The sequence below is a fragment of the Lytechinus variegatus genome, chromosome 4 (genome assembly GCF_018143015.1).
Source record: "Lytechinus variegatus isolate NC3 chromosome 4, Lvar_3.0, whole genome shotgun sequence".
NCBI lineage: Eukaryota > Metazoa > Echinodermata > Echinoidea > Temnopleuroida > Toxopneustidae > Lytechinus > Lytechinus variegatus.
Window position 1 is genome coordinate 44,244,374 of NC_054743.1, and position 24,280 is coordinate 44,268,653.

Here is a 24,280-nt window from a genome sequence, read left to right on the forward strand (position 1 = left end):
TGATGATGGTGATGATGATGATGGTGATGATGGTGATGATGATGATGATATGATGATGGTGATGATGATGATGATGGTGATGATATGATGATGATGATATGGTGATGGTGATGATGATGGTGATGATGATGATGGTGATGATGATGATGATGATGGTGATGATGATATGATGATGATGATGGTGATGATGATGATATGATGATGATGATGATGATGGTGATGATGATGATGATGGTGATGATGATATGATGATGATGATGGTGATGATGGTGGTGATGATGATATGATGATGATGATGATGATGGTGATGATGATGATGGTGATGATGGTGATGATGATGATGATGATGATGATGAAAATCATCGATGATGGTTATATTACCAAGAACAGTGGTGATACCGGTGGTGCATGGGGGCGCATGTTTTGCGGAGGAAAAAAAAGAGAAAAGTGTAGTATTTTCCAAAATTCATCCTTCTTTTTCTTCATCATGTTCTGAGTTGACTTTGTATGGATGAGTTACTTTCACTCCTTGGCAATAAACATGCCAACAATAAAGTGATAATTTTTCAATAATAACCCTCTCACAGCACACTCACCTGTGAATCACTATAAATAACTGGGAGCCCTCTCTCCCATCTCTCTTTACTCAAATTGGCGACGAGAGAATTGGAAAGCAGAAATAAAACAAAACCAAAATTAAAAAAAATGTTTCTGTAAAATGAAGGTTATTTTGGTTACATTTTTTCCACATCTTCCAGAATACCCGGGGTGCTGTTTATGGAATAATGGAGAATAATACACGGAGAACCCCCAACGAAATTTTTTGGGGGTGTTTCGACCAAAGCTGCACCCCGCTGAATTCCCAAGGCCAATGTGGCCTGCATGCGCATATGGGATCGATGGGGGGCCGGGCCGGGCGCGCGCACGTGACATCAGATATGGCTGACAAAAACAAAGCGGGTGTTTCGAACACACGAACAGAAGGAATCACTCTCAATAAACAAGCATTACAAGCAACCAAAGACGATAATGCATCTGTTCCTATTCCTGGAGGCATTAGTGAATCTATGGTGAGACATGTTGAGCAATATAATGAATTATCCTTGCTTTATCTGTGTTTTTCATACTCAATTTTATTCATTCGCCAGGACCTTCGAACACCCGGCCACGCGCACGAACAGAAAACACAACTATCAAAATCATCTTCCCGGAGCTTCGGGCGCGGCGCGCGGCGGCGAGCCAGAGATGAAGCCACCGTACCGTAAAGTACATGCGAGGATGCGTATGGCAGTGTATCCTAATACATAGCAATACCGGACGGACACCAATATTTAATTGCTTTAAAAATGACAAATAGAGGAAATACAATTCAGGAAAAATTTGCACTTGCTTTTCCAAATAAGAATATTATGAAAATTATGAATATGATTTTGTATTAAATTTACCAATCGTTTTCATTGCATCGCACTTGCCGCAAGCCAACTTTACTTGTTACGTTAGGCTCCACGAAAAATAATTACCGGTATTTTACTTTTAGTTTGTGACATATTGCCTCACGATTCCGGATGGGTAAATATATTTCTTGATTTTAAAGGACAATTCCACCCCAACAAAAACTTGATTTTGATAAAAAGAGAAAAATTCAACAAGCATAACACTGAAAATTTCATCAAAATCGGATGTAAAATAAGAAAGTTATGACATTTTAAAGTTTTGCTTATTTTTAACAAAACAGTTATATGAACGAGCCAGTTACATCCAAATGAGAGAGTCGATGATGTCACTCACTATTTCTTTTGTATTTTATTGTTTGAAATATGAAATATTTTGATTTTTTTGTCATTGTCATGTGAAAAGAAGTTTCATTCCTTCCTAAACACGTGGAATTCCATTATTTTAACATTTTGTGCTTCAGGCGTCTTAATCATCAAATTCGTAAAAATTGAAATATTGTATAATTCAAATTTCAAACAATAAAAAATAAAAGAAATAGTGAGTGAGTGACATCATCGACTCTCTCATTTGGATGTAACTGGCTCGTTCATATAACTATTTTGTTAAAAATAAGCGAAACTTTGAAATAATGTTGTAAGTTAGAGCAATTACGGGATCGGAGTTCGGTTCGGAAGTTTTGCTCCTAAAATCGGAATCGGTTCGGATATCGGATCGGAAGATATTCAAAAACAAAAAAATACATTAAAATTTGTATGTGGCCGGCGCGTGGACAAATGCGGCACACTACACTGATGGCAGAATTTGTTTTGATCTCCGACAAAAGCGGAGGAAGAAGATGATGAGTTGTTTTGATCTCCGACATAATCGGAGGAAGGAAAATAAGATAATGACATTCCAGCGCGCGACACTACCGCCGATCAACGATAGGCCTCTTCTCTACAACATCGTGGTGATGGCGGAGTCCGTCGTGAACTTTTAGAGGCCGCATTACTTACCGAAAAAGACGCACTATTATCCAAAGTTGTTTACGATGATATTCACCTTCTCTACAACATCGTAGTGATGGCGGAGGTAATCGTAATTTCAAAAAGGTCGCATGACCTCCCGAAAAAGACGCATTATTATCAAGAGTTGTTTACCGTGATATTCACCTTCTCTACAACATCGTAGTGATGGCGGAGGTAATCGTAAACTCTTACAGGTCGCATGACCTCCCGAAAAAGACGCATTATTATCCAGAGTTGTTTACCATGATATTCACCTTCTCTACAACATCGTAGTGATGGCGGAGGTAATCGTAATCTCATAAAGGTCGCATGACCTCCCGAAAAAGACGCATTATTATCAAGAGTTGTTTACCGTGATATTCACCTTCTCTACAACATCGTAGTGATGGCGGAGGTAATCGTAAACTCTTAAAGATCACATGACCTCCAAAAAGGACGCATTATTATCCAGAGTTGTTTACCATGATTTTCACCTTCTCTACAACATCGTAGTGATAGCGGAGGTAATCGTAAACTCTTAGAGGACGTATAGTCAGATAGTCGTAAATATTACCGCGCATGTCAGCGTGTTCAACTAAATCTTATTTGCCTCCGCTTAAGATCAAAACATATCGTCTTTTCGCTGTTTTTCTTCCTCCATTCTTGTCGGAGATCAAAACAAATTATCACCAATTATCATCATCATCGTTTTGTTCTCCCCCGATTATGTCGGAGATCAAAACAAATCATAATCTTCTTCTCCACCTGCCTTTCCGCTAATATCGGAGATAAAAACAAATCATAATTTTCTTCCCCTTTATCTTCTTTTCCTCCCACCGCTTTTGTCTGAGATCACAACAAATCACCAGCGCATTTTGACGGCAAACATGTCGCCACATGTTTTTTTTTGTCTTGTTATGTTTTGGTTTTTCCGATCCGATTTTTTCCCCACTGGTCAAAAATCGGAGTTCGGAAAAATGTAGAAAAAAGGGGAATATCGGATCGGGAATTGGAATAAAAATCGGTTACAGCATTACTTTGAAATGTCTTAACTTTCTTATTTTACATCTGATTTTGATGAAATCTTCAGCATTGTGCTTGTCTGATTTTTCTCTATTGACTCAAATCAACATTTTTCTGAGGTGGACTTTACCTTTAATGATGTAACTCTGTAAGAAAGAATAGATCTAGACTAAAGATATGAGTAAATTCAAAGTTTTTTTTTTTTTTTATAGAATCTGAGCAGATGATGGTAATAATAAATTTGTGTTTGCTTTCTAATTTTATTTTCTTTTTAACTGCATGTTCCATGGCACTATCCAATATTTTTCGTGACACTTATCAAGTTCTATTGATGCCCTGCTGTCGATTTTTCACGCCTCAGTCACGGCTCTATAAATCATAGAAATCTCGTGCACGGGACCTTGAGAACTAGCCGTCAATGATCACCCACAATGCACCACACCTCAACATTCGATCGAAAGAGCGGACGAGATTGAAATTTGGCAAATCAGGGGCATATTTCCATTAGAAAATATATAAATTGTTGACGCAAAACTGATATTTTAAGCATTTTCTGTCATTTTAAGACATAAATTAGATAAAAGTTGGATTTTTTTGCCTTGTTTTTGCAAATCTTGTTCTACATGTATGTTTTGCTCTGTGAAATTGAACTTCTGGAGTCTTACGGTAGGAAATTGTTTTCGTATGCAGTAATATGCGCGTCCGGAATCATGATAGTGTCCTGTAATACAATACGTGACTATACCTTATAGTGGGGTGGTGGATAAAACAAAGCATTATTTTTATAGCTGGAACTTTCTAACAGTGAAAAGGGCAACAGAATTCAATTACCTCCGAAGTCCGAGTCATACAGTAGATCTAGTCTAAAATGCAAAAAGCTGCCTTTTTTAGATCTAACATTAGATGATCTAAATAAAGTTTCACAGTCTCGGCCAGTCTCGGCTCTGACGACAGACTCTGGAGTCTGGACTGAGTCTGACTCGAGCTCTAAGTTACAATGCGTGCAAGAAATAAACGAAACCATAGTTCACTGTATTTTCTTGGTATCGTGATCATAATTTCCTTTAAATGAAAAATGTACATGAGTAGAATAATATTCTTCTCTTCAACTTGAGACTCTCTCCAATATGGGGAAACATCTCCCAATATCAGAGACCTGCTTTGCAAAAGGACAAAAGAAACAACACCAAAAATTAACATATTTTTTTCCATCCAAAATTTTGTCTCACTGAGGTCAGAAGTCCATTTGTTTTGTGTGTGGATGACAAAAAAAATCCAAATAAAAACAAAAGAAGACAGTGAATTTTATAAGTAGACAGTGAATTTTTTTTTATTGAGTAATCAGCTTTACATTTCCATTTGCCACTAAGGTAATTGTTTGCAACAAATGTAAACAAAGGAAATTGGTTTTCCAAACTGGAGACTGTCTCTGAAATTGGATACCCAAATTCTGTACAAAAGTCTCTGATATTGGAGATGATCTCCCACATGGGAGACAGTCTCCCATATTGGCTGTGGGCTTCTACTGGTTAGAAGTTAGAACAATGGAAACTGTAACCAAGAGAGCTCCGGCCTGCTTCACGGGCCGGAGCCCAGAAGATAGCCATAGGCTGCCACAGGTAACATGGGTATCTTTGAGGTTGATGTACCAAAAACTCCCAAAATTAAAGAAAAAAAAAAGAAACCGGCCTGTGACAGTGGTGTTATCAACATTGAAATTGTTTTTGAAATGTCATCATAACTTAGGAAGTAAATTTACCTAGTTCATGAAACTTTGACTTAAGGGTAATAAAGTATTAATGAACATCCTGTCTGAGTTTCAGGTCACATGATTAGGGTCAAAGGTCACTTACAGTCAACAAACTTTGGGGTTATTTGAGGAATTGTCATCATAACTTTAAATTTTATGGATCTAGTTCATGAAACTTAGACATAAGAGCAATTACCTATCCCTGAATATCCTGTGTACGTTTCAGTTCACGTGAACAAGATCAAAGGTCCTTAAGGTCAAAGAACTTTGGCCATGTTTCGGTTATTTATGGAAATGGCATCATTATTTAGAAAGGTTATGGATCTACACATTTAGTTCATGAAACATAGACATAAGGGCAATCAAATATTAATGGTTGTTTTGCACACATCTCAGGTCACATGATGGTGGTCAAATGTCAGTTTTGGTCAATGGACATGTATTTTATTATCATGCATGTATGAACATTTTCTTTTGTGAATTATTCAATATCTGTTTTCCAAGTCAGCACTGCTGCTATATCAAATCGCGTAATGCAGGCAAGACTGTAATGCAGAGGTGTTCCACTTGTTTGTTTTTTTATTCTAGATCTGACTGAATATAAGCTATATGTAGACTCTGTCTAATGTTTTAATAACAATTAAATATCAGTGCTATAAAAGCCAAGGCACCAAAATATGATTGGGGATAAAATCTCATTGTTTTTTCGTTGCGTTCTGCCCAACTTATGGCACTCCCCACTCGTCTAGGATATGGTGTCAAAGAGAGAGAAATGCAAAAGGAAAAAAAAACACATGTCTCTACACAAAAATATTGAATTAATAATAAACCAAGGACTCCCCTCTCAACATCAAACAAGGTGACTGCACTGCAGTTTATGTCGAACCAAGAAGATCTATGACTGGAGTTCCAACAGGCAACAAATCTATTCAAGCAGCTGTTCATTTCTAAATAAGCACAAAAGAAAGAACGACAATAAGGACCTTTTGATGTCCGCCTTCGTTACTGTATATGCCAGATGAGTGCCTGCACATGCCCAGTCAAGCAAATTCGAGTCATATTTCAGGACATATTGCATTGGTTATTTTCACATGCCTCCAAATTATGTACTACACATATAACCAGACCAAGATGCAGCGAAAATGTAATCATCATCACAAAAGCATATTTCCCTTTATGTATGACCTATAGCCGCGGAGTCATGCGGGAATCATTTGTCTACACAATTGCAAGAGATGATGAGCAAAGTGCATGCCTGACATACTGTCTGCTGGTGGCTTTTAAACTTGTTCAAAGAGATTTTATTTGCTGTTACTCCATCTCATTTGAAACCTCCTTGGTAGAACCAAGAGTGTGTATGTGTATACTAATATCAATCTTAAAACCATAGATTCTCTCTCCTTTTTGTTTTAAGATGATGGACATCGATGACTCCAAGAGCGAGACAACAAGTCAGTCTCACGACAGCACCAACTCCAGATCAGAAACCCCAACCAGTATGGTTACTACAGGCTCAGATCAGGCCCTCGTAGCCAAGAGATGGGCAAGGGGTAGATGGAAGTCAAAGAAATGCAAGTGGCAGTTCAAGTATAGTTGTCACGTTAAGGTATGTTCTCATGGTTGATATTCATTTGATCTGCAAACAGTTGATCTGCATCTCAGATCTTTTGAATACCACTCAAGCTAAGCCCATGACAGTGTAGAAAATACATGAGGGTGTTGGGCGATTTTGCTCCCATGACAGCCCAAACTGCCCCTAAAATTCCACCAAAATGCATGCTTTGGGGCGACCATTCTTTCTAGAGGCACCCCAAGATGCATGTCAGTCACACACAATCATGAATATTATTCAAGATTATATAGAAAAATCAATATTCCAACTATGGGAGAATAATAATTTGCTTTTGCTGCATGATTGCTTCTTTGTTAACCCTACAAAGTAGCCATTAAAAGGAAAGAATAGCCCCAATTCTGGAATCGCCCCAAAATGGAAAAGAAAATAGCCCCTTGCAAATGAAAATTATTTCCTACCTTGGCATATGGCCCATATTCTGAAATTCAGTTTAAGTTTATAGGTCTGATTGTGTGAGCTAAGATTATGGGAAGCCACAAATGTCATCAAAAGCTTGATCTTTTCCGCAACACTTTAATAATGGCAAGTATCAGCAAATTGTTGAATTTAATTTCATGTTGCGAGGCATATGTTAAGATAATAATGGAATCATTGACCTGATATCAACTTTAAATAATGTAACAAATTTTGAATTTTTGTCTCACCTGCGAAGCAAAGTGAGACTATAGGCGCCGCTTTTCCGACGGCGGCGGCGGCGTCAACATCAAATCTTAACCTGAGGTTAAGTTTTTGAAATGACGTCATAACTTAGAAAGTATATGGACCTGGTTAATAAAACTTGGCCATAAGGTTAATCAAGTATTACTGAACATCCTATTAGAGTTTCATGTCACATGACCAAGGTCAAAGGTCATTTAGGGTCAATGAACTTGTTGGAGGAATCAACATCGAAATCTTAACCTGAGGTTAAGTTTTTGAAATGTCATCATAACTTAGAAAATATATGGACCTAGTTCATGAAACTTGGACATAAGGTTAATCAAGTATCACTGAACATCCTGCATGAGTTTCACGTCACATGACCAAGGTCAAAGGTCATTAATAGGGTCAATGAACTTTGGCCGAATTGGGGATATCTGTTGAATTCCCATCATAACTTTGAAAGTTTATGGATCTGATTCATGAAACTTGGACATAATAGTAATCAAGCATCACTGAAAATTTTGTGCAAGTTTCAGGTCTCATGATTAAGGTCAAAGGTCATTTAGGGTCAATGAACTTTGGCCGAATCGGGGGTATCTGTTGAATTACCATTATAACTTTGAAAGTTTATTGGTCTAGTTCATTAAACTTGGACATTAGAGTAATCAAGTATCACTGAACATCCTGTGCGCGTTTCAGGTCACATGACCAAGGTCAAAGGTCAATGAACTTTGGCCGAATTGGGTGTATCTGTTGAATTACCATCATAACTTTGAAAGTTTATGGATCTGATTCATTAAACTTGTACATAAGAGTAATCAAGTATCACTGAACATCCTGTTCGAGTTTCAGGTCACATGATCAAGGTCAAAGGTCATGTAAGGTCAATGAACTTGACCATGGCCATGTTGGGGTTTTTTGTTGAATAACCATCATATCTCTGTAAGTTTATTGGTCTAGTTCATTAAAAAGGGAAATAAGAGTAACCATGTATCACTGAACATCTTGTGCGAGTTAGAGTAGTATTCAAAGTGAGCACTGCTGCTACATTGAACCGCGTGATGCAGGTGAGACGGCCAGAGGCATTCCACTTGTTATAATGTTGAAATTAGTTTGTTTAATGTATAGATAAATATTTTATGTCAAGGATCATTTCAGATAAATTAATTTGGATAAGAATTGATACTCTGTTTATTATTTTCAAAAAGATTAATCAAATTGAATTAAACATGTGTAAGATGGTAGTTGGATATCACAAATGACATGAAATGAAGTAGAAGCTTCTAAGGCTAGGCCAGTGTTCATCTAAAGCAAGCTCAAACTTCAGGTTTTATCATCAAATACATAATTTTGTTTCTCATTTGGAAAGTCAGCACTGCTGCAGCTATATTAAATCGCATAGCAAGGTTTCTTGAAGTATTCCTCTTAATAAATAATGATGGTTTCTTTCACAGGAGGACCATGGACAGCCAATATTTGGAGTAATCTTTAATCCGTATCGGAAGGAAAATGACCCAAATGTCTTCTGTTCAGTCGGTAGTAATCGTGTATCGATCTATGAGCTTCATGATGACGGAAAAATAAAACTGCTGCAGAGCTATGTTGATACAGACGTATCCTTTAAATCAAAGATTGTGAAGTGTCAGCTTTAATGGAGAATTCAACATAATGCATGTGAATAGCAAACATGAATAAAAAGAGTTACATTGATATAGCACTTCATACTTTGGTTTTTAAGGGTAAAATTTGTAATTATTATTACCCCGGTCATAGGATCCATGACTGTCCACACATTAAGTGCACCATCTCCACTCCCTGGGGAATATCCTAGCCAGGTAACCATTTATCAGCGCACACATGCCAATCTAATCACATTGACTTTCACATCCTACTTGGTACCCAATTAACAGGTGAGTGGAGAGTGACAAATGTGGATAAGTGCCTTGCCAAAGGACATTAGCGCCAGATGGGATTTGAATCCTCGACCCTTAGTTTAAGAGTCAAATGACTGAACCTCTACACCACAACACTTCCAACTTTTCAAAGTGACAGGTTTTTCAGTCACCCAGAGAAGAAGAATAAATTTTATGACCAATAGATGTCAGGGAATAATCTTTGTATACCAAATTTGATTAGGATTTGTGGTCATTTAAGCTTTCAACTATGTTCTGAAAAGTCCTAAATTTGCTATACAAATGAAGTTTTGCATCACAGGTTTGACTGTCCAGAACAGAAAGGCGTTTAGTGTAGCTGTCTTTAAAACTGTGGAACAAATATCGATGAGATACCAGGAAAATCTGTTCCCTGGATGTCATTTTGCTGAGTCACTATTATTTTGATAAACCCTTTTAGTCTGTTTTTGTATATAAGCATTTGTGATTGACAATTCACAAATGTGGAGTCATTCATGTAGGGCAAGCAGGTGACTTCCTTTTGTTGTGATAGTTGAACTTTCCAACTAAATCAAATATTTGCAAGGAATATCGACAATAGATGCGAATGTCATGGATGTAAAGATAAATAAAAAATGTGAATTTCCACTAAATTTTTGCAGAGTATTCTTACCACCATACAGTCGAACAATTCAAATTATCGCAAGGATTATCACCAGTTAAAGTGTTACATTTTTATTTGTTTTGTAGGAAATCCTTAAAGCCTGTGTATAGCTTTGGTAAAGGGTCAATAATGTGATTGATAATCGAATATCATCTAATATGACAGTCTTACTGAAGCGTAGAGACCGTTAGATATTTTTCCAACTGCACTTCTCTGAGAAAATTTCAAATATTCAAATCTTGGATATATAGCGCCCTTTCTCGGCGATGCTTGTTTTAAGTTAAAAAAATGGGCATTCAAGCACTTATCTTATAAATTAAGTGATTAGATATCCAAAAGTTACAGACTAAGAACATATCTTGAAAGTTTCAGCCCATTCCATGATTTGGAATAGGATTTAATTGAAAGACAAAAACACACAGATATTTTAATTTGATCGGGTGACCCGATCAAGTTAAATTTCCATGTAAAATAGCAAAATTTATCCTGTAAAACACATTTTCATTTCATATCCTCCACATCATAACTGTTATAGGGCATATCCATTCATATTAGCTAGCAATGAATTGGAAATGTGATAAGCGCATTTTGGTGGATTTACCAAAACTATACACAAGCTTTAAACGAAGATTTTGCAAAAGACTTGGTATCAAAACATCTAAATTTAGGTAGATGAAAAAAAGATTAAATTCAACTCCAGTGTGTTAAATCAATCCTGTAAAAATTAACACTTTCACAGTCTGTGTGTATCAGTGATATATTTCTTTAACTCTGAGATCATAGTCTGATGAAAACTTCTACACTTGTGCATGGACGTATGAAGAAAGAACGGGTCTCCTTCTCTTAGCTGTGGCAGGCTCCAGAGGCGTCATCAGAATCATCAGCCCTATAACTCTACAGTGTATCAAGGTAAATTCTCTCATTGTGCTTGTTTGAGAATTAATGTTTGTCTTGCCTGCATAGCAGAAGCAAGACATAAGATGGGATGTCCAAACTTTGCTGACTTTTCAAAAATATTCATCAGGCTTAAATTTGTTCACAAAATATTCAAAATTTGTATAAAACCAATTCAATAAATAGTTACCACATTGACGGCAAGATCCTGAACTATAAAATAATTGACGAAAATGTGAAGTAGGTCAGGGGGTTTTGGCGGTATTGCGATCTCAAAATTCTATTCCAATCAACGAATGCGCGATGTGCTGGACAACTGTTCTGAAAAAGTGTGACCTAATTTCGCAGACCAAAGTTTTTGTAGAGATTTAAACAAAAACTCAAGCTCATAAGGTGAGATATTTATATCAGATTGACAGCAAAATGCTATAGAATCAGTCAGTATCACATTTAACTCACATTTTTTATGATATCTTCTTGCAAATTGCTGATATCGGGATGCTTGTTGAGAATATCAGATTTCTTCTGAACGGGCGCCAATGGTGACAAATTTGCTGATATTTTGTGTCTCTATTTTCATGATTACTGAACTCATCCTAAAAGAAACTTACGCCAAATGGTATTTCTAGGTCGCTTTTCACGTTGATGATGTCAGATTTCAAGGATATTGGCTAGTTTTTGAGAAAATGACCGTCCACGAAGTATGGACACACGCGAAGTTTGGACTCACTGCCATGCATAGGCAACATTATTTTGACAGTGGCAGCAGCAGTGTTGTCAGCATTGAAATCTTATCAAATTCTAAGTTTGTAAAGTATCATCATACATTTGAAAGTATAGGGACCTATTTCATGAAACTTTGACATACATTGCAATGTTAAAAATTTCTCTTTTTCCTCTTGACCTACTTCACATTTTAGTCAATTATTTTATAGTTTAGGATCTTGCCATCAATGTGGTAACTATTTATTTAATTTGTTTTGTATAAATTTTGAATAATCGTAACTTATCATTTGGAATGAGTTTCAGGTCACATGGTCATATTAAAGGTCGTTTAGGGTCAATTAATTTATAAACCATATTGTGGTATCGACATAAAACAAAATTATATGAGGTTAAGATTTTGAATTTCAAGAAAATTTTGAAATTGAGTTAAAATAAACACCTATTCTGAAAAATTTACATGTAATGGTTACCGTGCATGAACAAGTAGATAAATAGAATTTCAGTTCAATTCACCAAGGGGTCAATGAACTGGGATCAACTTAAAAAAAAATTATTTATGCAATGGCCCCATGATGTAATTTAACCTTTTAAGAGTCATGAGAAGGTTAGTGTACTATTTATCAATTGTTATAACATACAGTGATGTTACTCTTATTCCAGCATTTCATCGCCCATGGCAACGCAGTAAATGAATTGAAGACACACCCGCATGATTCTAACCTACTTCTCTCAGTCAGCAAAGGTAAGTATGGTATGACTTTGTAAAAGCAATAAAGAAGTAAAAGTAACTGAAATAGGAACTTATCGAAAGTAGTGATGTGAACAACCTTGTACAAAGAGACATTTGGATTTGTACCCTCCACATATTAGCCCACCTTCAAACCAGACAAAAGGGAACTCTCAAACACAACGTTATAAGATCAAATAAAGACTGCTACCGACACTCCCTGTATCCCAAGACCATCCCAGAATGGAACCTTCTTGGTGAGGATGTTAGAAATTCCAAAGACATAGGAGTATTCAAACTTGAAAGTTTGAATATCAACACCCTTGTCTCAAAGGCACACTACCAAAATTAACTGTATTTAGCGCTTGACCCCTAAACCCAAATGTACGCAACAACCAGATGCTGGTGATTGTACGTCAACGGACAGATACAGAACATGACTGGTTAGGTGCCCCATGTCTGTGGTCTGCCTGATTTAGCAGTATGTTCACTTGGTCTTCAAACATCTGGTCTACTTCTCAGATAGTCTAATACCACATGGATTAACCAATTGGTCTACTGTCAATTGGTCTGCAATAAACTTAGTCTAATACCCACATAGTCTAATTCTCTTTCAGATGCCCAAATGATCTAATTTCCACACCATCTTCTAATTATTATGACTTACATCAAATCAAAATTTGATCCATGAACAGACTATCTATCTATAAACCACTTAGACTCGATATGGGAACTTTTTTAGTCACATTTTGGGTGCACAGATGTACCTCTTCCTTATATGTAACAAAGTGGAAGCATGTTGTAACACTTTTTTTCATTCATTGCTGATAGATCATTCGGTCAGATTGTGGAATCTGAAGACAGACACATTGGTAGCCATCTTTGGTGGGGTCGAAGGTCATCGAGATGAAGTACTATCAGGGGTAAGTGATCTTAAAAGGATACTTTTAAGTGTTATGTGAATGTAAAAATATTTGTAGTAAAATTCTGTATAAGAAAGCTTTTAGGGTAAAATGTGTGCCTGTCCTGAATGCCATTCATTACACTCTTTAAATTGGCAATGCAATGACAAGACAAATCACATAAACACTTTCCATGCATATTTTTCACCAGTGCACACATGGTGCTGCGCGAACTTCGCATTTCATGCTCAAACAATGCATTGTTTCCCTTCCTGAAAATAATCCAGCACAGATGGGTTCATGGCTTTAATAGCACACAAAGAGTTAATTACATTTTCTATTTACATTGATAGATTTAAGTGAATAAAGTATCCTTTATTGTTACCAATTTGAGAAGACCTGTAATATTATTTCATATTTAAATGAGCTGTGTTGTGTATGAATAATTGGTTTATTTGCTTCCTTTTGACAGGACTTTGACATCGATGGTCTGAGGATAGCATCGTGCGGTATGGACCATTCACTCAAAATATGGAATCTACAGAAGGCCAATATTCAACAAGCAATTCAGGAGTCACACGCATACACCGCATCTAAGACAAATAAGTGAGTAATTAGCTTTACAAGTCTACCGTAATGTTTTTTCATTGAGTTCATATACAGTCCGACCTCTCTTATCCGGACACGTTGGGACCAGCACCAATCCGGATAAGGGATTTATCCGGATCTGGGAGACCCAATATTAAATACATGCAGCTGCGCTGCCGGCTGCCTCCCCATGCAGGCCACCGGCGGTAGCTACACTGCACTATTGTAGTAGGCGTATGGTAAAGACAATATTCACTGCAGAGTCAGTGCAAATTATAGGCAGTGTTTTTTATTGAAATGAAATCGACCGATGGCCAAAACTCTTGGATAATTTACCTGCTACAATGACTGAGGTATACATCGAGCATACTTCGAAAGAAAGTGAATGACTCGATGAAACCAAGTTTCAAAATTAGATCATCGCGGCGGGTATCGCAGCTTCGCAATGTCAGCCATTGTTCCACTGACTGTAGGCTCAAACATGATAGATGGCGCTGTCCGTATTGAGGCCTAAAGTTAGCTAGCAAGACATGTATTGTTTTTCCCGCGAAGCCAAAAGAGAAACATGATGAAATGTTTGCGCTGCACCCTGATGTACTGGAAATTATCATTTCTAAAGTTCTTTTGGTGATTTGGGTGAGATATTTTCATGAAAAATATGTTTGGTGCAGGGTGACTATGTTGGGAAATATATGTAATCAGAGTGAGTTTATGTACAGGATTGAGTTTAGATTGAAATTTCATTTCCTCACGTACCTGTACTAGATTTAAAAAAAGAAAAAAAAAAATCTCGGCAAGTGTGCATCCGGATAATAGAGAGATCCGGATAAGGGGAGGCCGGATAAGAGAGGTCGGACTGTACCCCCTTACAAAGTGTAATTAGAAAAAAATATTTGAAGCTTAGTACCTATTCTTGCAGCAAACTGATTTCACGAGAAAGTATATAAAATCAAGGTCAGTTCTCATTATGTCGTGGTAGATCTAGATCTGGTTTATTTAATGTAACTCTGTGAAATCATGAAATCTAAGCAAAAAACAACCACACTGAAAACAACCAACATACATTAGCTCATGTTGCCAGGGTAGGAAATGATTTTCATTTACAGGGCTACTTTTTAGGGCAACCAGCCATTATACAAATAGCGAATAGGCATGAGTGCGATGGTGCGAGATTTCGCATGAGGTGAAAGAAAGATGCTCTATTCAACGAGGCATTAGCCGAGTTGAATAGAGGATTTCTTTCTTACACCGAATGCGAAATCTCGCACCATTGCACGAATAAGAATATTCGCTATTTGTGTTGTACAATGCCTCGGAATCTAGCGAAAATATGAAAAAACAATAGTTTTTCCCTCCAGTAATCTATGAAAAGGGAGCAAAAATATTGAAAGCGCAAAGCAAAATCCCACAAGCGCACATGATCTTGGACAGCATTGCGCATTTAGCCAGCGGGCTGTATGCGCATTGTAGTATCTTTGCCTTATTCAATGACATCGCATTGTGACGTCACCTCCTAAAGCCGTGCAATGGTACATTTTGGATGGTACGTCTTGTGTGCAACGGTACGAATATGTGACATTCAGCCTCCAATTTGATCTCGTACAACAAGCTAAGGAGGCGTTGTACAATATGCAGTAAACGCAAATATCATTATTCTTTCATAGTTAGAATATTGATATTGTTTGTGACAGATGTTGGGATGAATCTGGAAAGAATGGTTCCTTTTTTGGGGGGGGGTATGGGATGTCAGGGGGGCAAAATCGCCGGTCGCCCTAATGTATTTCCTACGCTTAGGGGGACGGTGTGTTATTCCTTGGAAAAAAAAACCAACATTTGACCGGAATGCTTGTTCTGTCACTAGCATTTGCACATTTGCTACCAGATTCATTTGACATATATGTTATCATGTACATGTAAAGACTTTGGTGGTCATTTTATTGGATTCTGTGTGAACTCGTTTTCTGATTATTATTACCACGATTGACATTTACCGTATGTTTAAAGATAAAGTCTCACACATTAGAACTAGGATTATTTTTAAGTGATCTTGCTACTTCCCAAAGTTCATTCATTTTCATGCTTTTCAAGGATGCTGTTCAAATTCACTTTCAGATTTTTACCACAAGTAGTATTTTTGTTGAAAGACATAATCTCACACTAGAATTGGGTTAAGTTTTAAATGTTCATACATCTTTTTTTTAATGCAAGTTATTTTATTTTCATGCTTTATCATTCATGGTATATCCTTAAATCTTTGTATAAAAAAACACATAGAGCCTTTATATTAGCAGTGAACTTGATAAATGTAACAGATTTATATTTTGCTTGTCAAGTTCACAGATCTTAAAATGCAGCATGTTTATTAATAACAATAATAATACATGAGATTTGTATAGCACTTTTTCCATCTTGATTAGATGATCAAGGCGCTTCAGAGCAGAACAACCAAAAAATACATTTAATACATGTTTGAACAATAAGTCGATGTCTGTCAAGTACAGGTGGGTGTTTCATAAAGCTGTTCGTAAGTTAAGAACGACTGGAGAACCTTTCTTATGCTCTAAATAATCACCAATGAACATTAATGGTCATTGTCATTTACCACAAGAAAGGATCACCTGTCGTTCTTAAAGCCACGGCCCCCAGGTATGTTTTAAGGTTGCTGAAGGTTTGAATTTAATGCTCGGTTGTTTGTTTTTTCTTTACAGGCCATTCAAGTCTCTGTATGTAAACACACCTGACTTCACAACCCGTGACATCCATAGGAACTATGTTGATTGTGTGCGCTGGCTGGGTGACTTTGTGCTTTCCAAGGTAATCATTAAGATTTATTTAAACCGCTTTATATGCAATGTGGAGTCAATTAGGCAATGTGTGCATTCCATAACAGCTCGGTAACGCAAATGTTGCTCTAATGACAGTGGTTTAGTTTCAATTGTTTTAACGCCAATTGTCCACTTACCAACTCGTCTACTATCATTTGGTCTACCATCAGTTTGTCCAGTATCCACGTGGTTTAATTGCCATTTCGTCCAGTCACCATTTTGTCTTATAACCAGTTGGTCCAATTGCCACTTAGTCCATATACCATTTGGTCTAATTGGACTAAGTGTTAATTGGGCTAAATGAATGAAAATAAAATGGACATTAGACCAACTGGTTATGAGACTAACTGATGATTAGATGAAATGTTGATTGGACCAAATGGTTATTGAAACAAATGGTTGTTAGACGAAATGTTGAATGATGGAATGAAGGTAGACCGTGTGATGAGTAGACGAGTTGGCGATTTACTACAACAGTTGCTCCTTTGCTAATTTCTCTGAAGATACAATGTGAGGATTAGGGTTGTGGTAGGGTTTTGGGGACAGGATTATGTGAGGATTAAAGTTAAGGTATGCTTTTGAGCACGGGGTTATGTTTAGCTTAGAGGTATTAAAAAGTAAGTATTTGCAGCAAATGATTATTTCATTAGAACGTCTTTAAAGTCAAGGTTGATTGTCACCATATTATCATACAGTATATCTACATAGATCTTGTGAAATCATGAAATCTTAGCTCAAAATCGATAATTCTGATGATCACTAACCAGGACAGAAAAGCATATGTGGGACAGTGTATTAATATTGCGTGGAAAAATACCAGACATTTGATGGAATTCCGTGCTTATTTTGCTAATTTCTCAGCAATTGCACATTTTCTTTCCGAGCCGCTTGGCACATTTTTTTTTATTCATACATACAAATACTTGGGTGGTAATTTTATTTGATTCTGTTCGAACTCATTTTATTTTGCATTCTTACTGCACACAAACTCTTTTCATCCCACATATAGTGAGCGCTCATTTGCACATGCCTCTTTCATCTTATGGAATGCACTTCCTAATTATATGAGAAATATACATGATTTAGAGAGGTTTAAGACTTCCCGAAAAAAATATCTGTTTAACTTGTAATTAATTCAGTGCCCAACACTCTTTACTTACTTTCTAATTTCTTTCCTTAATTTCATCCAAGTGCAAAGGGGCATGCGTTGCTATGTGTTATGCGCTATAAAAGAACTGAATATTATTATTATCCCCACAGTCTTGAGAGAATTCAATTGCATCGTATGTTGGAAACCTGGCGGTATCCATGACCCAGTAGAGATCATCAAGCCTTCCATGTCAGAGGTCACCGTCTTGACCAGGTTCAATTACACAAACATTTTATTTTGCATCCTCATTGTATATAACCTCTTTTCATCCCCACAGTCTTGTGAGAATTGCATCGTTTGTTGGAAACCTGGCGGTATCCATGACCCGGTAGAGATCATCAAGCCTTCCATGTCAGAGGTCACCGTCTTGACCAGGTTCAACTACACCCAATGTGACATCTGGTTTATGAGATTTAGCATGGATTACAGGCAAAAGGTAATATTGGCCCTAATTCACAAAGGTGGTTTTTAAAACCATCGGTTGAAACCATGGTATTATGCAGATTTCCTTATAAATTACGCTTGATTTACCGTGTACATTAAGATATGTCCAATGCTGATGCGCGCTTTTGTCGCAATGCGCCAAATTGACACCTGTTGCCTTGGTTATCCACACTATTTTATTCATGGGTCCACTGTTTTGAATTAATGAGTCAACTGTATGAAGAGTGGACTCATTAATTAAAAACAGTGGACCCATGAATAAAATAGTGTGGATAACCAAGGCAACAGGTGTCAAGTTAGTGCGCTGTGATAAAGGCGTGCATCAGCATTTGATATTTCTTATGCACGCGCCCGTAATTTATACAGGAAATCTGCATTAACCATGGAACCGTGGGTTTTCAAAACCAACTTTGTAAATTCAAGCCATTCTGTTTGTGTGTGTGTGTGTATGAGACAGAGTGGGAAGGTAGGTGTGTGCTCAGTTTCAATTCAGCAGTTATTGGTAAATCCTGAGAAGAAAAGTAATATTGTTTCATTTAAAAGCATGTAATATTGCTTTATTCATAACACCTTGTTATTTTTTCATGTCTTTGAGTGCAATTATTGTTTATAGTCATGTCAATTAATGAATGCAATTTTGTGTTGCTTTTGTATATAAAAGCTGGTGGAGGAAACGTTTCTATGTATATGTCAATAATAATTAACTAATAAATTGTTATGAATTAAAATGAATTGATATTTTTGTGTATTAAAATTTGTAATTTGTACTTCTGAAATATAAACCCCTCTCCCTGACTCAACCATAGGCATTTCTGTATTTATAAATAGATAACATTTTTCATCCAGTCCACAACGTTTTGATGGTCAAATCTAGAGCTCGTTTTTTGCATGGTAGTTTACATCAATTTATTGAGATTATAACTGTTTATATCTTGATGTTTTTTTTTCAGATCCTTGCCCTCGGCAATCAGGTGGGCAAGATATTTGTGTGGGATTTAGAGATGGACGATTGCATCAAACCAAAGTAAGAATAAAAATTCATATTTTAATAACTAATAGCAATTTTCTAAGGTCAAAGGTCATTTGACTTCAACAAAAGCTAGATGTTATTATCAAATAAATGTTGCCCCTCTCTCTTTTTCAAAATTATTCATTTTGTTCATTTTCAAATTCAGCACTGCTGCTATATTGACTTGCATTTTGTAAGCGAGACTACCCGAATCGTTCCACTCTCTTTTACAATATTTTTCTTTAATTGTTCAGGATTGATAGTAACTTTTCTTTGGTTTTTATGTTCTTATAGATGTGCCACATTTACCCACCCCAAGTGTATCTCAGCTATCCGTCAAACGGCCCTCAATCCTAGTGGTAATATTCTCCTTGCTGCGTGTGATGATGGCACTATCTGGAGATGGGATCGCACCAAATAAATTATCAACACCTGTAGAACTCTGATCATACCTAGTCTGTCTCAGCAATCTGTCAAACAGCCCTCAATCCTAGTGGTAATATTCTTCTTGCGGCTTGTGATGATGGCACTATCTGGAGATGGGATCGCACCAAATAAATTATCAAAATCTGTAGAACTCTGATCATACCGAGTCTGTCTCAGCAATCCGCCAAACAGCCCTCAATCCTAGTGGTAATATTCTTCTTGCGGCTTGTGATGATGGCACTATCTGGAGATGGGATAGCACCAAATAAATTATCAAAATCTGTAGAACTCTGATCATACCAAGTCTGTCTCAGCAATCCGTCAAACAGCCCTCAATCCTAGTGGTAATATTCTTCTTGCGGCTTGTGATGATGGCACTATCTGGAGATGGGATCGCACCAAATAAATTATCAAAATCTGTAGAACTCTGATCATACCAAGTCTGTCTCAGCAATCCGTCAAACAGCCCTCAATCCTAGTGGTAATATTCTTCTTGCGGCTTGTGATGATGGCACTATCTGGAGATGGGATCGCACCAAATAAATTATCAAAACCTGTAGAACTCTGACCATACCAAGTCCCGGGGGGGCCACTTCCATTCACGAGTGGATACCATGCGCGACCATGGGGTCTCGAAAAGCACCCTAAACACGTAATTTTCATATTCTTAAAATGCACCCCTTAACAAGTATTGGTGTGTGAAACCCATCCCTTAACAAGTATTGGAAACAAAACTCTTGGCAAATATTCCCTGAAATGAACCCCTAAACAAGTACAGGAATGTTTTATTGTTTATACGGGTCCTTTGGTCGTCGGCTTTATCCTATTTAGTTTAGTACGACCCAACCGTCTACACCTCGCGCAAATCGGACTCTAAACACGAAGTGTTGAGGCAAAAAGGACATCCTTTATAAAACATTTTAATTTTGTTTTATCATCCCCGCAAATTCGACCCTAAACACGTAATTTTCCTGGCGAAATAGATACCCTTTTTTCATTATTTTTGTGTTTTTGACACCCTTATCACGTTACGTACGTAACGTGCCCTATCGTGAAAAAGACATCCTTTTTACGTGTTTTTTTGGTCGCGCATGGTATCCACTCGTCAATGTAAGTGGCCCCCCCGGGTACCAAGTCCGTCTCAGCAATCCGTCAAACAGCCCTCAATCCTAGTGGTAATATTCTCCTTGCTGCTTGTGATGATGGCACTATCTGGAGATGGGATCGCACCAAATAAATTATCAAAACCTGTAGAACTCTGATCATACCAAGTCTGTCTCAGCAATCCGTCAAACAGCCCTCAATCCTAGTGGTAATATTCTCCTTGCTGCGTGTGATGATGGCACTATCTGGAGATGGGATCGCACCAAATAAATTATCAAAACCTGTAGAACTCTGATCATACCAAGTCTGTCTCAGCAATCTGTCAAACAGCCCTCAATCCTAGTGGTAATATTCTTCTTGCGGCTTGTGATGATGGCACTATCTGGAGATGGGATCGCACCAAATAAATTATCAAAACCTGTAGAACTCTGATCATACCAAGTCTGTCTCAGCAATCCGTCAAACAGCCCTCAATCCTAGTGGTAATATTCTCCTTGCGGCGTGTGATGATGGCACTATCTGGAGATGGGATCGCACCAAATAAATCACCTGTAGAACTCTGATCATACCTAGTCCGTCTCACCTGTCAGATAAATGGCCCCCATCTGGGGATAATATTGCACCAAATAGATAATCAGTATGACTAAAACTATGATCATGACATTGACGAGCTTATCTCAGCTATCCATTAAACAGCCCTGAATCGCAGCGATAACATTCTCCTTGCTGCATGTGATGATCTGGAGGTAGGATCACACCAAATCAACACCTGAACTGAAGAACTGTGGTCATTCTGAGTGACTCGGCTATCCGTTAAACAACTCACATATCTGAGTGATAATACAGTAATCTCCTTGCCACATGCAATGACGATATGGTCTCAAGGTGGGATCACACTAATACTAGTAATAAAGCATCTAGAACTCCAATCATCCCCAAACATGTCCCCACACACTGTCAAATGTCCTAAGTGGTAATATACATCTTGGTATGTGTGATGACAATACCATCTCGAGATGAGATTATACTTAAACGATTTAAATGTCTAGAACTCTGGTCATCCCGTGTGTCTCGGCTATCCATCACATGGCCTGTTATCCGAACAGTAACATCGTTGATGCATGTGCTAGCGGTGTCTTCTTGAGAAGGGTTTACACCAAATAAACAATCAAAACCTGTCGAACTGTATGCATGTCGATCTATGACTGAGTGTCATAGATTCCATTAATAATGGATTAAATTTTGCTTAAGAAGTTGTCTTCAAGCACATAAAAGCTAGTTTTGGCCAGGTAGGTTTGGTACGAGAGAATTTCTGATTTTGTATGTAATCACATTCTCTGGTTATCAAATGGTTATCTCAATCTGAAAAATCATTTCACCACATTTCCCCAACAGCGCTGTATATAGCCAAAGGCATCATGATTGTACAGATCTATACCGGTATGTACAATGTACCATGCATTGTGAATTTTTTCTTTAATTTGTAAAATAAAAGCACTCTTTGTAAGAAAATTTAGTTTAGAATTTGTTCCTTCATGGTGTTTGTAATTTCATTGAAGTTTTGATAAAGATGTACATGTATGTCAGAAATTGTCCAGAAATGAGGACAGATTGCCAATTCATCTATTGCCAACTCGTCCACTCATCACATGGTCTACCTTCATTTAGTAGATGTAGCGACATTCCGTCCATCAACATTTCGTCTAACAACCATTTGGTTCAGTCATCACTGTCTAACCACCAGTTCGTCTATGACCATTTCATCCCATAACCAGTTGGTCTAATATCCATTTTCTTTTCATTCATTTTGCACAATTAACACTTTAGTTTAATTAGACCAAATGGTATATGGACTAAATGGCTACTGGACCAACTGGTTTATCAGACGAACTGGTGAGTGGACGAAATGGCAATTAGACCATATGGATAGTGGACGAACTGATGGTAGACCAAATGGTAGTAGACAAGTTGGTAATTGGACAAATTGGAATTAGACCAGTTGAAAATAAACCAAAATGAGATGGGGGTTTTAACCATGGGGCTGTTTCAAAGCTGTTCATAAGTTCGTCATGTCTTTACACATAACTAGTGAACCATTTCTTGTGCTTAATGAGATATCCTACATTTCCCTGTGTTAACATATTAGTGGTAGTGCACTTCCTGTTCATATGATAATAATATTAATAATAATATTAGTGTCAATAATAATAGTGATAATAATGTAAATAATGATGATATCTTCCATTTATGTTGCAGTCACATTTCTCCTACGGTGGGCCGAAAATGGCCATTCATTCATTTTCATTCAAACGGCCAGATACTAGTATATGTAGCTATATGGAAATCCATCAATTTCATAATTTTTTTCTTCAGAAAATTTGCACAATGTACTTTTTTAACAAAGAGCCATACTGAATAGTCAAGAAAAAAGTGAAATTATGAATATACATCATATCTAGAAAATATTTTGAACAGACTTGCATTTTAGATGTTGCTGGCTTTCCATAGTTGTGGTTGATTGGATCAATTGCAACGCTGTAGAACGGGCCTAGATTTCTACTGCAGCTGATGGAAATTAAAGTGATAGTGAACTGATATAGCGCCCAAGAAAGAGTCACCAGTCGTGTGTAAACTTCAAAGGGTTTTATTAAACACCACCCTGAAATCCTGAATCATCGACCAAAGAAAATGTAGTTCCTATTCCAATTACAAACACTAAATACACACTGCTTCTGATATTTTTTCTTTGTTACAACACATTTTAATTTTAGCCCTTTATTGCCCCTAAAAGCTTTACCCAGATCGCATGCACCCCTTCAGCCACCACATAAACAATTACTTTACATAGTTTGAGGTAAATAAATAGATCTCTAGTGAGAGGATACAATGATTGAAGGAGAATGAAACCATTGGAACAAGATAGCTTGTGTGAAAACAGAAAAATCAAAGAAACAGATCAACGAAAGTTTGAGAAAAATCGGACAAATAATGAGAAAGTTATGAGCATTTGAATATTGCGATCACTAATGCTATGGAGATAGCAAATTGGCAATGCGACAAAGATGTGTGATGTCACTTGTGAACAACTCTCCCCATTACTTTATTATATATTTCACTAGAATTGCCTCTTTTATCACATCTATCCAAAAATCATGTGTTCTGTCTACATGATGGCATGTAGTGCATACTTTTTAAGAATACATCATGGATAAAGAGTTTGTATCATCATAAGAAAAAGCAAAAAGAGACATTTTGAGGGTATTTTATAGTCCACCAAAGGGAAAGTTGTTCATCAGTGACATCACACATCCTTGTCGCATTGCCAATGTGAGGATCTCCATAGCATTAGTGATTGCAATATTCAAATGCTCATAACTCTCATTATTTGTCCGATTTTTCTCAAACTTTCTTTATTCTTATTCTTTGATTTTTCTGTTTCT

The 24,280-nt window shown here is 37.1% G+C and overlaps 1 protein-coding gene across 1 annotated transcript; it reads left to right on the forward strand.

Moving 5' to 3' along the window:
• The first annotated feature begins 921 nt into the window (after positions 1–921).
• LOC121414149 (polycomb protein eed-like) lies at positions 922–20,134 on the forward strand. The gene is made up of 11 exons (XM_041607221.1): positions 922–1,070; positions 6,629–6,820; positions 8,944–9,102; positions 10,829–10,954; positions 12,326–12,407; positions 13,224–13,315; positions 13,767–13,900; positions 16,591–16,696; positions 18,135–18,293; positions 19,252–19,325; positions 19,605–20,134. Exons 1-11 carry the CDS (start codon positions 939–941, stop codon positions 19,729–19,731), a joined length of 1,383 nt encoding a protein of 460 aa, XP_041463155.1. The 5' UTR covers positions 922–938; the 3' UTR covers positions 19,732–20,134.
• The last annotated feature ends 4,146 nt before the right edge of the window (positions 20,135–24,280 follow it).